The sequence below is a fragment of the Colletotrichum lupini genome, chromosome 10 (assembly GCF_023278565.1).
Source record: "Colletotrichum lupini chromosome 10, complete sequence".
NCBI lineage: Eukaryota > Fungi > Ascomycota > Sordariomycetes > Glomerellales > Glomerellaceae > Colletotrichum > Colletotrichum lupini.
Genome location: NC_064673.1, coordinates 3,271,761 through 3,287,153, shown reverse-complemented (window position 1 = coordinate 3,287,153; position 15,393 = coordinate 3,271,761). Strand labels below are relative to the sequence as shown.

Below are 15,393 nucleotides of genomic sequence, written 5' to 3'. Positions count from 1 at the left end.
TCGACCCAGTCATCTTTTTTCGCCTCTCAAAAGAGAAGGAGCCGGAATCAAGATTTAAATCGTTCAGCCACGCCCACACTGCACCCTCCTATTGCAAACCTCCACTCGCCAACCTGAACTCCTGGCCAGCAACCTTTGTGCAGCAGGAGGCTTCTTGAGCAAAAATACATCATTACTATTCCTATCTCATACTCGCCAAATTTATCAAGTATCCTTCGCAAACGCCAATCAGAATTGCGAAGTACACCTCGCATCGCAGATATGCTTGGCAAACGGAAACGATTCGACACGTTCGAGAACTTGGATGAGTACATGCAACCCCACCACCTCCCGCTTCAATCTAGTCTTGCTAACATATGGCCAAGAGTAATGCAGTCCAGGGACATCAAGTTCATCGTCGGTCCGGAGAAGAAAGAATACACCGTTCATGAAGCCCCCTTCGCCAATCTTTCGCCGCCCCTAAGCGCCCTCCTGACTGGAGGCTTTCAAGAGTCTAGGGAGGGCAAGGTCATCTGGGACGATACTGACCCAATCACTTTCGTCCTTCTGACACAATACGCCTACCAAGGTGACTACTCACTGCCGGAATCCAAAGCTGCGCCTACATTTTCTGAGGAGAATGAGGCTCCTGAAGAAGGCGACGCCCCCAAGAACTTGCCCCGTTCAATGCAGGGATACTTCTGGGCTACCGAACACAGAGGCTCACAACACCACTTTGTAAATGACAAGTTTTTCCATGGGAAGGGCCGCGATGAGAAGCCATCGCCTATGGACCAGACTCAGTCTATTCTGAGGAAGTTTACCGGCATTGAGGCGTTCGAGAAGGCTTGCCGGGATGTTGAACACCTGAGGCCAATGTACATGCACCACGTCCAGCTTTACTTTCTCGCTGACAAGTACACCATCGAAGATCTCAAGGAGATATGTCTGGCTAGGATCCGAAATTTCCTATCGGAGTGTCCCGGGACCTTCCAACTAAAGACCATACTTTTCGAATCCGTGCCTATCATCTATGCATGGACAGTCCATGGGGACTCATTACGGAGGCTTATCTCGCAGTACTTCCTCGCCAACATGACTTGGATCGATACCGGTACGAGGTTCAAGGCACTACGAAGAAGCACGCCTGAATTCGGACTGGACTTGCTCGACGAGATTCCCCACAGCTACTGGAGAGAGTTGAGTGAGGGTCCTAACGAACTGGTAGCTGAGGGATGGGAAGACTAAGCTCAGCATCAAGCAACAAGGAGGATGAGGATTACATGAAGCGGAGATTTGCTTACGACCATTCAGAAAATCCCTGATGCTGCTTTTGAATCCATTTCTGGGTCGTGCTGAAGAATGCGAAGAGGGCTAGACGTAAATCATAGTCTTCATTTCGCATAAAATCAAGACCAGGGCACTGGAAACTGACAAAGTGGATTTCTAGCACAGATACAATATTTGGTATGCATTACTACAACTGTTCCACGCATGAAAATTGTATCACATGTGACTCAAAACATCAGAGTGTGGCTTTCGTCATCCTCCATGCTTAGATATTGATGACAAGATAACTTCATGGGCTAAGGTAACACAACTTGCCCTTTTGCGCCAGCACCCATATATCCTGAAACGATTCTTGCCATAGTTTTGCGCAAGATCCTTCAAACTTGGCTCTTTTCACTCTTGCCCCGAATCACTCTGCTCAGGTCTCCAACAGGAAGCTCCAAGGGGAAGTCGAGCGAAGCTAAGAGGATGGCGAAGATGAGCCACCAACCAGCGGCACAAGTGACGAAGGCGCAAGCACCGGCAGCCTGCAAAGATGGTGTCAGTACTGTTTTACTTCTCAACACTTCTCACGCTCTCAAGACGTACCTGGAGCAGTTTTGCGGCGTAAGCAGCATTGCTAGTATAATCCATGGCAAGGAACCAATACGCGGCCGTAATCAACCCGAAAGCAGCAACGAGCGTCAAGAAGATGAGGAAGAAGACGATATTAGTGCGGAGCGAGCAGATGAGGAAGACAACGCAGATCATACCCATCGCGAGGGTGATGAAGCCTATTCATTGACACCGTGTCAGTTTGAATCCAAAGTGATATGGGAGAAGGGTAAGAGGTAGTCAGTGACTGACCGAAACTAGCATTGAAACCTTGCGTCGTCAGCCCCTCGGCCCCAGATGTCGCGTTCGCGGGAGCATATGACGAGAAGGCGGCAAAGGAAGGGTTCAGCGTCGCACCAAAGGTGAACCAGAACGAGGAGAAGGTAAGGAAGACGACGGAGGGGAAGGTGTTGCCGAGGACCCATTCGAGGAGGCCGCCTACGAACATGAGGAGACCGCCGAAGAAGAAGTACGAGCCGCTGGGAAGGAAGACGTGTGAGTTTAAGAGGCGTCTTGATGAGAAGGGAGTGTTGTGGGATGACTTACATGCCTGCCGCACCGCTTCCGCCTGCTCCTCTCCAACCCATCAAGTCACAAGCAAGCGGCGTCAATGAGATGAGGAATCCAACAATGGCGCTGTATAAGCGTTAGCCAACACGCCTTCACCAATCTTCATGGACCAAGGTATCAGATTATCTTACATCGGAGTCGGGTTACCAAAGGTCTTGCGCAGATCCCCCTTTACGTTATTCTGCGGCGACAGATACAGCTTCTCGAATAGCTCAGGCGACATGGAGATTGACCCGGCCGTCTTCATCCTCCTCAGTGCGTCGTCGCGGCTCACATGGGGCGCCATGTACTCGTCCTCTGGGTACTCGCCATTGTAGCCGCCGCCGTTAGGCACACGACGGTGGTGGCTGTCGACACGCTGGTGTGGGTCCGAGGGACGGCGGTGCTCGTTGTGGTGGGAGTGCGAGTTGACTTCGTGGATGTCTTCCTTGTTATCCATTGCGAAGGTGGTGCTTTGTTTCCGTATGTGGTGGTTGATTAGGTAGGTAGATGGGTATCAAAGGAATTGACTGAGTGATTGAGGAGAGGGATAATGATACAAATGGTACACTATGTTCTTTGGATGAACGGAGGAAATAAGAGACGACAAGAATGACAACCAAGACTGAACGGAGATGATGTTTCGAGAGGAGGGAACTGGGCCATTAGATGTATAAAGGTCCAGCCCGGCCGTAACGGGTCTAGTCCTCCACACACACACATCTCCTTTCAATCTCTCGCGTTCTCTCTCAGTGTCTCTCATCCACACCCTAAAGAGCGTTTCCAAGACGTAAAAAAGCAAAGACTGGGGGGGGGGGGGGGTTTAGCAACGGACCGGGGCCATCTTGGCACCTTGGGAGCCCTGCTGGCAGGACGGTTGAGTCGGATAGTCTTTTCCCATCATCACCACTCTCACACGCCCCCTCCCCTCCTCTCCCCCCAACCCCCCTGGTCATCCACACGTCAAAACGGAATACCGGGGTTTGCGAGGACCACGACTGGGTTATTTAGTGGTAGATCTTTCTCAACGACCGACGACCGACGACACAAACGTGTCCGTGAGGAGGCCAAGTGGGTAAGAAGGCAAGAGGCTCCTCCACATCGACCGAACCCACTTTGGGGCTAGGACGACCGGCAGACGGATACCCCAGGATTCGGGACAAGGGATGGATGGGTTGGCTGCAATCGGAGGGTGGGCATAATGCAGGATCTACGAGGATGATTCGTTGGAAGCTCGCTGCCGCAGGAAGCATGGTTCGAACGAGGTATCCGTACGGAGGTAGACCATTGGGGAGAATATCGGATTGGGGGGGACAGCACGTTTGGGGTTTTGAACATGGTTTTGGCAGAAAGCTGGGGGCAGAAGGCAAGATGCTTGTTTGCTTGCTTTCCATGGAGCGTTGCGTCCTGTCCTGGACCAACAACGTCTCTCTTTCTTGCCGTCTCCTTTCCCCAGGTGAGGGTGTGAAGGCACGCGGTCTGGGAAGAGTCAACCCGTCAATGTCTCAGTTGAACACATTTGGGGCTGAGGAGAAGAGGAAACGGCAAGACCTGCCACGCCTGCCACGCCTGCCAGAGCTCCCGTCACATCACACTGGTGAGTCGTCAAGGGTTCGCGCGGATGCAGAACTGAGAGTTTGAGGTTTGGGGCGTTTCCACTGCTGGACGGATGGAACATCCTCTGGGGCATGTGTGTCTAAGGCTCTGACCGAGTCAATACCTTACCTTGCCCCAGTTGAGGCTTACTCGAACAATCTCGCGTGGAGGCAAGGGAGAACCACCGGCGGCGGCGCTTGTTGGAAGTTGGGGGTGGGAACGGAACGAGTTCGTCAATGGCAGGACCTGGGCAAAAGCTGGGGTAAGGATGCGGAACCGCAAATATCAACGGAGACCAACGAATCAACGGGCGGACGAATGAACGACATGGGGGAACGGAAGTTTTCTGACTCTGGTATGCAGAATAGCGTGGATGGGGGACAACCACACAACCTACTCCGGCATTGAGCGGCACATGGATGTAGTCTGGGAATAAGGAATGATAGCCGCGAGTCTCCTTGGCTTGACGGGAGCGAACAACAGTTTTATTTGACCGGTCTTGCAGTAGCGCCTAGCAATTACGTCCGTCGTTTGCTTTCCTCCCCCGGTCCAGTACTATCCATGATCTACCACGTCGAGAGTCAAGACTCAAGAGCGTACCTTAGTCGTTCAGTATTCCGAAAAGGGGAAGCTGGGCTTGGTTGGTTTGGGTTTCGGGGAAGAGACCTATGATGGAGGACGAGGGGGGAAGGGAAGCTTCAGCTCGTGTGGGGCAGGCTAGAGGTATTGCGGGGAAAGCTCTACACCTCACCACACTTTGTCGCTATCTTACTATGGACTAGGGGGTGTGACGGGTCAATGGGATGGGGAGCGTCGGGGTAGCGGATGAGGCGTGTGCGTTCCATCATTGCATGTTCAGACTTATTGCCTACTTCGTTGAGATGCCCCATAACTCACGGCGCGACGGAAAAGGACAGGAAGAATGAACAAAGGGGGTTGAGAAGTTAAGTTGGGAGTCGAGGAGAGATGGGATGCTGGACCTGAAAAGATGGGTTGAGTTGGTCTGAGGAGAAGACTGTTCAACACCCCGAGACCTGACAGTTGGACTTGGCTGGTGCTCCATGCAACCCGGCCACACACGAAACTTGGCGTGGAGGCTTAGAGTCGATAAATGTACATGTCATGATGGAATCACTTGAGGCTCAATTGGGAGGCGTTGTCGGGGGGCAGAGAAGGAGGGGGAGGGCGGCAGATGCGGCGGCCCCGGCATTATACGCTACCCGTTACCCCAGACTTGGCAGCACAGCCCTCGACTCGATCTCGAGCCCAGTTGTGTCCGTACCATGAAGCGACCCAAGATCCCAAGGGCGATCGTCCTGTCGATGCATCAGAAGGGTTGGAGATTTGAATTTGGACGGTTGATGGAGGGGTGGTGTGACCTTCAGCGAATGCCGGTCCAAACGATGCAGAAGATGCGCCCGTCACAACTTTAAAGACGGACCAGGACGGAGCTATCTCGGCACGAGATCGCCAACGCGGCATCTCTCACGATGGGGGATCCATGGAGGATGAACGAAGGGCTCGTTGGAGCGCAGAGTCTAGTACATGGATCAACAGAACCCAAGTGTAGTTTGCTTCCATAGTCTCGCATTGGGGTCGCTGGTGACCCTTTTTGGTAGGAAACTAGTATTCATTCATCTCGTAACAGCATCTAATCTCAGGAACCCCTCGTTCAGCAGGCCCTCCATTCCCATACTCTAGAACGGTCCACGGTTTATATCACGAGTCAACCGGAAAAACCTCTAGGCCGATCATAGCTTCCCCGCAGCCTTCATCGCCCTCTCACCGTCAACGAGAACACACCATCCTTCCCCGCCGCGGGTCCCGCCCCCGAACCCGGCAACGACGGCCTCGAAGCCGCCCTCGCCGCGCGCGTATTCGAGCACCGCGTCGTCAAAGGTGCCCGGCTGCAGCCAGACGGCAGGCACGCCCAGCTCTTTCGCCTCTTGCAGGACCTTGAGGGTCGCGGGCGGCGGGGTGATGATGGAGACGGCGGTGTCCTTGGGGTGAGGCAGAGCCGTGAGGTTGGGGAGGGCCGGATGGTCTTTTCCGAGGGCGTTGACGGTGCTTGCGGTCGGGTTTATGGGGGTGGCGGGGATGGAGTGGTTCAGGTACCAGGCGAAGACTGCAACGGATGTTAGTGACGATTGAAGTCGGAGATCTCAGGAGAGAGATGTGAGTGAGAGTGAGAGTGTGAGTGAGGGTGAGAGTATTCAAGTGAGATGAGTGTGAGTGAGTGAATGAGTAAGTGGCAGCTCCTTGAGCTTAGACTAAGCTTGAGGCAAGTGTCCAGCGGGAATAAGCAGCGGGGGAAACAACGTACTCTTATTGCCAAACTTGGCAGGGTTCGAGCTGGCACCCACCACCGCAATGAACTTTTGCGAAAAGAAAACACGGGCCGTAGCTTCGGTCGACATGTCGGGCACTAGTTTCGGGACGGACCAAGTTGTGGAAAGTGTATTCGAGGTGCGGCAACGGGAGTTGTTGAAGAGCGAGGGAGACGGAGATGGAGGGGTTCCTCGGGCGGGCGACTCGGACCTTCAAATGGAGTTTCGAGGGGCCAGGCTGAGAGCTCCGACCTCCGAGCACGTCAGTGGGACCCTTGGGGGAGCGGCCGAGGCGTGCGGGCCACGGCTGATGACGCGACCTGCCACTGTAAGTCTGCCATGCATACCACGGAGCCGCGGCTACTACCTGCCTTATTCTGGGATCTTAGTCAGGGCTTGGGTTTCGATATGTGAGATTGAGTCTGTGAGGCTTTCGAATGCCCTCGTGGCAATGTATCATAGCAGGTTTTCTTCGACGGTCTTGTCCCGAATAGCCGTGGTCCCTGAATCGTCGGAAGGATCCCGCCCGAAAGAAGCATGGGAATAAAATGGAGGATGGCCGCCGTCTTTTCGGTCAAAGAAGACGGGTGCGACTACACGCATTACACATCATTGAGCCTTTATTGGACCATCAACCAACCCACCAATCTCGCCAGGGCTAGCAACTGCAACCTTGCAGCCTCACTATAACAGCTTACCTTCCTTACACGGCTAACGATGTCTGTTTTTGCGTACGTGGGCGAACTCATCTTGGCAGCAGAATTCCAAATGCCATCGGTCTCAAGCTGACATGTGATTGCAGACGTTCAACCTTTTCGGCCGCAGGCTATGCGGCCTTCCGCCCATCCTACCCTGCATCACTCTTCAGGACGGTGCTGGCGTATCACAACACTCAGTCGACAAGCGGCACGGCACTGGACCTGGGCTGCGGTCACGGTCTCATCTCGCGAGAGCTCAGCCCGAGCTTCGCTCGCGTCATCGCCATTGACCCTAGTGCGGGCATGGTGAAGCAAGCAGCAGACTCAACCTCGGACTCAAAAATCACCTTTCGTCAGGCCAGCTCTGAGGATCTGTTATTCGTGGCTGACGCCTCGGTAGACCTTGTGGTGGCTGGCCAGGCGGCGCACTGGTTCAACTACGATAAAGTGTGGCCGGAGCTGGCGCGAGTGGTCAAAAGCGGCGGTACGCTGGCCTTTTGGGGGTACAAGGACAACATCCTCGTCGGATTCCCGGCTGTCAACGATATCTTTATGCACTTTTGCTACGGCGAAGGAGAGTCGTCACCCGGCAGCGGGGTGGAGACGATGGGGCCGTATTGGGAGAAGCCCGGGCGGCAGATCCTGCGGGATAACCTGGCGGCGGTCGTGCCCCCAGAGTCGGAGTGGGAGAAGGTCAAGCGCATCGTGTACGACCCGGACAGGAAGACCTCCCGGGCTGATGCGAACACGGAGGCGATGGAGCCGGAAGACCCGCGGGCGGCGTGGCAGCAGCGTAAGACGATGAAGCTGGGCGAGTTTGAAGGTTATGTGCACACTTTTAGCGCGTACCGCGGGTGGAAAGACGCGCACCCGGAGCTGAAGAGCCGAGCGGAGGGCGGGGCGGGAGGGGATATTGCGGATCTGTTGTTCGATCGGTTGCTGGAAGCGGTGCCGGAGTGGAAAGCTGCGGGGGATAAGTGGCGGGATATTGAGGTTGAGGCCGTGTGGGGAACGACTATCATCCTGGCCAAGAGAAAGTGACGGCTTCCGGAATCTACCTGCAGAGAGAGGATGTGACGGGGGGGAGAGAGAGAGATCGATCATGGAGAAATGCTCTGTTTGTACCGAAGCAGAAGTGGATTGACTCGCAGGTCGAGCCTGATATGGCAGTCTGAAGAGTCGAGACGAACCGCAAGGTGCAAGTTTCGGGCGATTGAGAGTTTCGACGGTCTGGGTAGTCGTGGTTCGGCACAATTCGAATTTAGTGCAAAGACACACCCGTATCCGTAGATTGACTTTAGGTGGTGTAGATTGTGTCGGCTCACCGCAATGAAAGATGTCGATAGCGTTTGTGCAAGTCTCCAACCATGACAGAATATTGAAAGATGGAGTCGTGGACCATTGGGCAGGTGGACATTGGGACTGGGCAAAAAGGGCAAGAGGGCCAGCAACTCATCTGAGAGCCGTGATTGGCTGTGGCAACCCGTCAAGATTGGGAAAGAGGAGCCCCCGACGGTGGTTGCCCCGTCAGGTTTCAGGAGTTTTGGCCTTGTGTTGCAGAGGCGCACTGTGCTTAGGAGGAAGGTACCACCCACGTACAGTCACTTAGTCGTTCCTGCCGTACTCCGTACCTACCTACCTACCTAGACGGTAAGATAGGTAGACCGCCTCCAGGGGCCCTCGATCGATAGTTTTGGGTGCCGGTGCACACCGCTGCTGCCACCGCCAGCCCAAAACGCATGAATAACGGAGACGGGGAATGCCCATGGCCCATGACACTTCGAACCCGAGGCCAATTGGGTGCGTGTGCCCTCGATGCATTGGATAAAAATAATACTGAGCCTGAGGGTACATGACAGATAGCGGAAGGTGGTGACTGACTGACAGACTGGGGGAAGGAGACGAAGAAAAGGGAAAGTGCAAGCATAAAGTGTTTCGACTGGCAGACAGCAACCTCCAAGAAACATCATCACGACTCTTCTCTGTCTCTTTTTTCGTCCTGTTTGATATCCCAAGGCAAATAGCTTTTTGATCTGTTGTTTACTTTCTCTTCCCCCACGTACATACCACATACCACCTCACACAGACCAAAATGGTGAGTCTCTATCCCTCCAATCCGGGCCCCCTCCCCTCTGTTGCTTTTTTTTTGTTGTGTTTTCCCCCCGCGGACGGCGGCACCCCTCCCACCATCAGCCGGAATGTAAACAAAGGAAATCGATCCAGCCATTCAGCGGCTTCCCTACCCCCCTCTCGAGTCTTGCGACCCCTTTCGACCCCTTTGATGGCCGACGAAAAACAGCCTTAGCGCCGGTTTGGTTCAGCGGCGAACCTTGCAGCAAAGGGCAACACACAGCAGCGCAGTACTACTAGCACCCGACGCTGGCAGCAGCAGTACCACCACCACCACCAGCGCAGCAGCAGCGCCATCCACCAGCCAACAGGAGCAACCCAAACAACGGATCGGACACCAATTGCCAGCGCAGCTAGCCAAGGAAAGAAGATCAGCGCCAATTTTCCCGCGCAAACTACTGGACCGTTCGACATACTGCTGCATCACGACATTCCTCATCCTGCAACCGTTCTTCTTTCCGATCTTCCACCTCTACATCCCATTCTTGATAATTCCACAACCACCCCGCGAAACGTCACTTGCTCTCTGCCACACATCGCGACCTTTCAATTTTGCGCAAAACTCAACCACACAAACATATCACAATGTCTTCTAACCAGTACGACGCTCAGGCTTCTACCAACTACAAGGAGGCCTTCTCCCTGTTCGACAAGCGCGGTAACGGCCGTGTTGCCATCGACAGCTTGGGCGACCTCCTCCGCGCCTGCGGCCAGAACCCTACCCTGACCGAGATTCGCGACCTCGAGAAGAATGTCGGCGGCGACTGTGAGTTTTGTTCCTTGCGTCCCCCGCGTATCGAAAACCGATGTATGCCACCAGCATAGAGGCACGATACTGATCAGCGATGTTTGCGCGAGCAGTCGACTTTGAGACCTTCCAGCGCATTCTCAACCGCCCCGGCGGCTTCCGCGACCCCGGTGAACCCGAGGAGTACTGCCGCGGTTTCCAGGTCTTTGACAAGGACATGACGGGCTTCATCGGCGTCGGCCAGCTCAAGTACATCCTGACCAACCTCGGCGAGAAGATGTCCGACGAGGAGGTCGACGAGCTTCTCAAGGCTGTTGACACCAGTTCTGGCCAGGTCAACTACACCGGTAAGCCACCAACTTTCAGCAAACTCGTTGCATAGCAAGCATTGAAGACTGTGTTTACTGATACCCGCGCAACAGAGCTGGTCCGAACCATTCTCGCCAACTAGATTCATCCAGCGAGCGAGCATTGTACGAACAGATCAGAGGAACGAGGCGGAGGCAGTTTACGAAAAGAGAAGAAAGAGATACTTGCATGGCTGGCACGATGGGAAATGGCGTTTGCTTTTGCGTTGCGATTGCGTTGTTCGCTATTGTAGGGAATTTGGGTATTCTGGAGTTCACCCCCGCCTCCTCAGAGGCGTTGCTCCGGACCACACGACACATGTACGGGACTGAATAGAACCGATACCAAAAGAAATAAATACCATGATACCAACATCATCGCGCGTGCGATCCTTCCAGAAGATGGATGTTTATGAGGTGGTCAGGGGTTGCGCCTGTTTGGAAGCGTATGATGGGACGAAAGGACCAGACATCGCGATGCATCCACTGCCTCATGTTTTTGAACCAAAAAGACTGAATGCAAAGCACAATTTCTTGCGGCTCTACGGCTATGCTACGGCCTCCGCGATCTAGTCATGTTGATCCATCAGCCTCAGCCATGATGTCGCACCAGGCCTTGGCCCGTCTGCCCAGCAACAAAGGACCCCGCACAATCTGGTAGGTGCAGTCGTCTTATGTAAGCTCGCTTCAGTCAGGCGATGTGGCCTGCATCCTGGACCTGCAGGATTACGGTACCGAATGGTTCCAGCCGGTAGAGATCCTTCAAGTTAATCGTCCCAATACTTGCCAAAGTCCTCTATCCTTTGATGTTAGAATTGCTGCAGAGTCCCTGAATGTGCCAATGTTCTTGTCAAATACACATGCGAAGACTCGTATCAAATTGCGATAGTAGATGCAGAACATGGCTCCTGTTGGTACTGGTACATCAGCGAGACCCCGCTTGCTTCAGCGTGGGGCGTTACAGCCCGGAACGTCGTAGCGCCGGGAGCTCGACGTGAGCTCCCCTGGCAGGCCGCGACTGCCCGCCGAGGAAACCTCCAACTGGAAGGTGAAAGAGAAGGGGACCCCGTCGCATTCCGTACTCGTCAGGATTAACGTTAACCTTCATCCACTTACATACACATACACAAATCATCCCGCAACTACCAGAAGCTTGCTGCAAGTCACCGCTCTCAGTCCACTCTTTGCGTAGCTACATGTACCTTCGCGCTTAACCTCGCTTGTCACCTACCAACTTACGGCATCGACACCTCCACCTGCATCCATCCGCGTCTGCCCCGTGTCCAAGACCTGGTCCTGCAGCTGCTCCTCCTCCTCCCCCTCCCCCGCCCCGACGCACCCAACTCACCGACTGATCGAACCGTGTTTCGTCCAGTAGCCGTGGCGTCCTCCAAGCGTCCCCTCCTTTCCCTTACCTTCTTCCTCATATTCCTCCTCACAGCTCTCATCCTGGCGGCCCCAAGAGCAGTCCCGAGAATTACTTCTCTCTTTGCACAGCTGCGCTTCAAACCAGTCCAGCTACCCCTCGTTGCCACTCCATCTCTATCGACATACCGGCCCTTGGTGACTGCCGCCATGACTGTCCCCGACAAGTACAAGTCGCCGCCCCAGGCGCCCCCCGTCTTCACCGGCACCAAGGAATCCATCGTCGGCGACTCCAAGAAGATTTGCGACCAGACTCGCGCCCTTCTCGACAAGCTCGTTGCCGACTACTCCGCCGACAAGGCCACCTTTGAGAATGTTATGAAGCCCATCGCCAAAGACGAGAACGAGAGCGGACTGTCGACCCGTATCCTTGGCTTCTACCAATATGTTTCGAGTGACGCCGCCCTGCGCGAGGCTTCGACCCAGGCCGATACCATCATGGACGAGTTCTCGATCGAGGTGAACATGAGGGAGGATGTCTACAAGCTCATTGAGGCTCTCCACCAGCGCAAAGACTCGGAGGGCCTGGACCCCGAGAGCTTGAGGTTGCTGGAGAAGGACTACAAGAACTACATCAAGATGGGTCTGGGTATCCCCGCTGGGCCCCAGCGTGACCGCTTCAAGGAGATCAAGAAGCGTCTCAGTCAAATCCAAATCGAGTTTACAAAGAACCTCAACGAGGAGAACGGCGGCATCTGGTTCACAAAGGAGGAGCTCGATGGTGTTTCAGATGACGTTCTTGATGGTCTCGAGAAGGGCACCGGCGAGAACGAGGGCAAGCTCAAGCTCTCCTTCAAGTACCCCGACCTCTTCCCGACTCTCAAGTTCGCCAAGAACCCCGAGACGAGACGCAAGGTCTTCATCCAGAACGAGAATAAGTGCAACCAAAACGTTCCTCTCTTCCAGGAGGCCATCATTCTCCGTGATGAGGCTGCCCGCATGCTCGGCTACCCCAACCACGCTGCCCTGCGCATTGAGGACAAGATGGCCAAGACCACCAAGACTGTGAACGACTTCTTGGGCGACCTTCGCTCTCGTCTGACTGCCGGTGGCGCCAAGGAAGTCGAGCACCTCCAGGAGCTCAAGAAGGCCGACACTGACGCCCGCGGCGTTGAGAACGACGGCAACTACTACCTGTGGGATCACAAGTTCTACGACCGATTGATGATTGAGAAGGAGTACAGCATTGACGAGAACAAGATTGCCGAGTACTTCCCCATCACCTCGACAATTGCTGGCATGCTCAAGATCTTTGAGGAGCTCTTGGGCTTCGTATTTGTTGAGCTGAAGCCTGAGGACCGCAAGGCCTTGAGCCCCACTGGCAAGGGTGAGGATATCGCATGGCACGAGGATGTCATCATCTTCAGTGTCTGGGATGATGCTTCTGAGGGAGAAGGATTCGTTGGCTACCTGTACCTTGACCTGCACCCTCGCCAGGGCAAGTACGGTCACGCCGCCAACTTCAACTTGCAGCCCGGCTACCTGCAAGCCAACGGCTCACGCAGATACCCCGCCACTGCTCTGGTCTGCAACTTCAGCAAGCCCACGCCCAAGAAGCCCTCACTTCTCAAACACGACGAGGTCGTCACCCTCTTCCACGAGCTTGGACATGGTATCCACGACCTTGCTGGCCGCTGCACATACAGCCGTTTCCACGGTACCAGCACCGTCAGAGACTTCGTTGAGGCGCCATCACAGATGTTGGAGAACTGGTGCTGGACCCCTAGTGTTATCAAGGCGCTGTCTCAACACTACGAGACTGGCGAGAAGATTCCCGATGACCTTATTGAGAAGCAGATCTCCACCAAGCACGTCAACGCTGCCTTGTTCAACCTCCGCCAGCTTCACTTCGGTACCTTTGACATGACTGTCCATACCCCCGAGAGCCACGAGGCCATCAAGAAGTTGGACTTGTCAGCAACCTACAACGAGCTTCGCGGCCAGATCGCTGGTATCAAGGGCCCAGAAGCTCAGGGAGAGAAGAGGTATGAAACCCCATTAAATTCCAAAGTACACAATACTAACAGATACAGCACCTGGGGCAACGGACAAGCCTGCTTCGGTCACTTGATTGGCGGCTACGATGCCGGCTACTACGGCTATCTCTCATCCGAGGTCTACTCGACCGACATGTTCTACTCCGTCTTCAAGGCCGATCCCATGAACGGCAAGGAGGGCCGCCGCTACAGACACACTGTCTTGGAGAAGGGCGGAAGCCAGGAGGAGATGTTGACCCTGGAGCAGTTCCTTGGACGCAAGCCTAGCACCGAAGCCTTCTACAAGGAGTTGGGCATCCCTCAGTAAGGGCCCTGATCGTAATGCCACGATAACGAGACGACGCCAGAATTGTATCTAATAGCACCAGATCGCGACTGTGATCACCCCCAGGACGCTCGCCTCCTAAAATAAAATACCTTTTCAAGATTCTGAAGTCCCAAGCTAGCGTGATGCCTTCCATTCTCGTACATTCCAAGTCAGTTCAAACGTAAGTATGTCTGAGTGAGGTGGAAACCTGCCTTTATTCAGCTTCATCAAGGACAGTTTGGCCTCGCTACAGCCTGGGAGTGAGAGGCCAGATATTGTATCGGATACGATGTATCAGTTGCCACACAAGATGAGGTAAGTAGGCACATTTCTTTGGCTTGATTACTGAATATCATGGATTGGTAGGGGGCTTCGTGTCTCGGGCGGATACTCACTTAAGTAGGCAACCCTTTCAACGAAAAACCAAACGCGTCTAACACGCCTCAGGTAGCTTCTTCCGTTGCTGCAAAATTAGGCACGGAAGGAAGAAGGGCGGAGAAATTGACTCACATCCATTTGATCCCAAGCCTTTTAAACTTCACTTTTCCTTCCATGTCACACCCTCTTCCTTCCACCCTTCTCACTCGCGTTCGCTTTTGCTCTTTTTTCATCTCACTCATCATTACTTACGCGCCCTCGGCTTTCTCCTCACCAAAACCCATCTGCCATCGTCACGAAATGCCTCCGATGGTAACTAAGCGAGATATCGACGTAGCCGAGTACGTCTGCTCTCTTTCACATCTTTCCACCTTCCAAGGAGCATCGCTAACACGGGTACAGAATCCTCAAATCTCGGATCATTAAGTTCATCGTCGGAGATGACGAGGTCGAATACAATGTCCATGAAGCAGCAATCAGCGGCCTCTCTAGCCCACTCCCAGCGCTTATACCCATATAAACAAATTAAATATGAGGTTCGTATTTAATTATTTAGCTCATTTCTCGTGCTATATTTAATTATTTAATAATTAATTAATAGATTTAACTAATTTCCTAATTAGGAATTAAATAAAGTTATTACGAAAGTCCTTATAATACTAACTTATAGACTTTACTTCGATTAGCTTTTTTAATTAAAAAATTAACCTCTTATTTCTATAATATTACTACGAAGCTAGTTCTTAAGATATTAGACCTCTTTTAGTATAAAGGATCTTATTAATAATCGCTATAAAGTTAAAATTAACTTTACGAGGCTAAATGTCCTCTTATAATTTATTATTATTATAAGGATCGTAAAAATATTAAATATAAGCTTATTTAACGTTAAATAGGTTAGCTAATAATTAATTTACTATTAAATTAGGTTAAGGACCGGCTAAGGGATAATTTATAAGTAATATTAATTAAGCTTAGGTACGTAGTTAATTATTATATTTATTATTCGAGATATTAACTATTATTAG

At 53.1% G+C, this 15,393-nt stretch overlaps 7 protein-coding genes across 7 annotated transcripts; 4 read left to right on the top strand and 3 right to left on the bottom strand.

The window, feature by feature from the left end:
- Positions 1-261: 261 nt before the first annotated feature.
- Positions 262-1,227, top strand: CLUP02_18120 (uncharacterized protein; the record flags this gene model as incomplete). The annotated part of the gene is made up of 1 exon (XM_049297024.1): positions 262-1,227. One exon carries the CDS (start codon positions 262-264, stop codon positions 1,225-1,227), a length of 966 nt encoding a protein of 321 aa, XP_049138248.1.
- A 419-nt stretch (positions 1,228-1,646) lies between these two features.
- On the bottom strand, positions 1,647-2,872 carry CLUP02_18119 (GPR1/FUN34/YaaH-class plasma membrane protein; the record flags this gene model as incomplete). Its single annotated transcript, XM_049297023.1, has 5 exons — positions 1,647-1,796; positions 1,858-2,042; positions 2,116-2,342; positions 2,410-2,499; positions 2,565-2,872. The coding sequence occupies 5 exons, from the start codon at positions 2,870-2,872 to the stop codon at positions 1,647-1,649; spliced, it is 960 nt and encodes a 319-aa protein (XP_049138247.1).
- Positions 2,873-3,419: 547 nt separating this feature from the next.
- On the bottom strand, positions 3,420-3,665 carry CLUP02_18118 (uncharacterized protein; the record flags this gene model as incomplete). Its single annotated transcript, XM_049297022.1, has 1 exon — positions 3,420-3,665. The coding sequence occupies one exon, from the start codon at positions 3,663-3,665 to the stop codon at positions 3,420-3,422; it is 246 nt and encodes an 81-aa protein (XP_049138246.1).
- Positions 3,666-5,759: 2,094 nt separating this feature from the next.
- Positions 5,760-6,425, bottom strand: CLUP02_18117 (CoA binding domain-containing protein; the record flags this gene model as incomplete). The annotated part of the gene is made up of 2 exons (XM_049297021.1): positions 5,760-6,133; positions 6,332-6,425. The coding sequence occupies 2 exons, from the start codon at positions 6,423-6,425 to the stop codon at positions 5,760-5,762; spliced, it is 468 nt and encodes a 155-aa protein (XP_049138245.1).
- Positions 6,426-6,552: 127 nt separating this feature from the next.
- CLUP02_18116 (methyltransferase domain-containing protein) lies at positions 6,553-8,074 on the top strand (the record flags this gene model as incomplete). The annotated part of the gene is made up of 3 exons (XM_049297020.1): positions 6,553-6,663; positions 7,029-7,066; positions 7,138-8,074. The coding sequence occupies 3 exons, from the start codon at positions 6,553-6,555 to the stop codon at positions 8,072-8,074; spliced, it is 1,086 nt and encodes a 361-aa protein (XP_049138244.1).
- A 1,674-nt stretch (positions 8,075-9,748) lies between these two features.
- On the top strand, positions 9,749-14,087 carry CLUP02_18115 (peptidase family M3; the record flags this gene model as incomplete). Its single annotated transcript, XM_049297019.1, has 6 exons — positions 9,749-9,929; positions 10,025-10,113; positions 11,238-11,354; positions 11,435-13,668; positions 13,717-13,983; positions 14,072-14,087. The coding sequence occupies 6 exons, from the start codon at positions 9,749-9,751 to the stop codon at positions 14,085-14,087; spliced, it is 2,904 nt and encodes a 967-aa protein (XP_049138243.1).
- A 578-nt stretch (positions 14,088-14,665) lies between these two features.
- On the top strand, positions 14,666-14,885 carry CLUP02_18114 (uncharacterized protein; the record flags this gene model as incomplete). Its single annotated transcript, XM_049297018.1, has 2 exons — positions 14,666-14,706; positions 14,768-14,885. The coding sequence occupies 2 exons, from the start codon at positions 14,666-14,668 to the stop codon at positions 14,883-14,885; spliced, it is 159 nt and encodes a 52-aa protein (XP_049138242.1).
- Between the last annotated feature and the right edge of the window lie 508 nt (positions 14,886-15,393).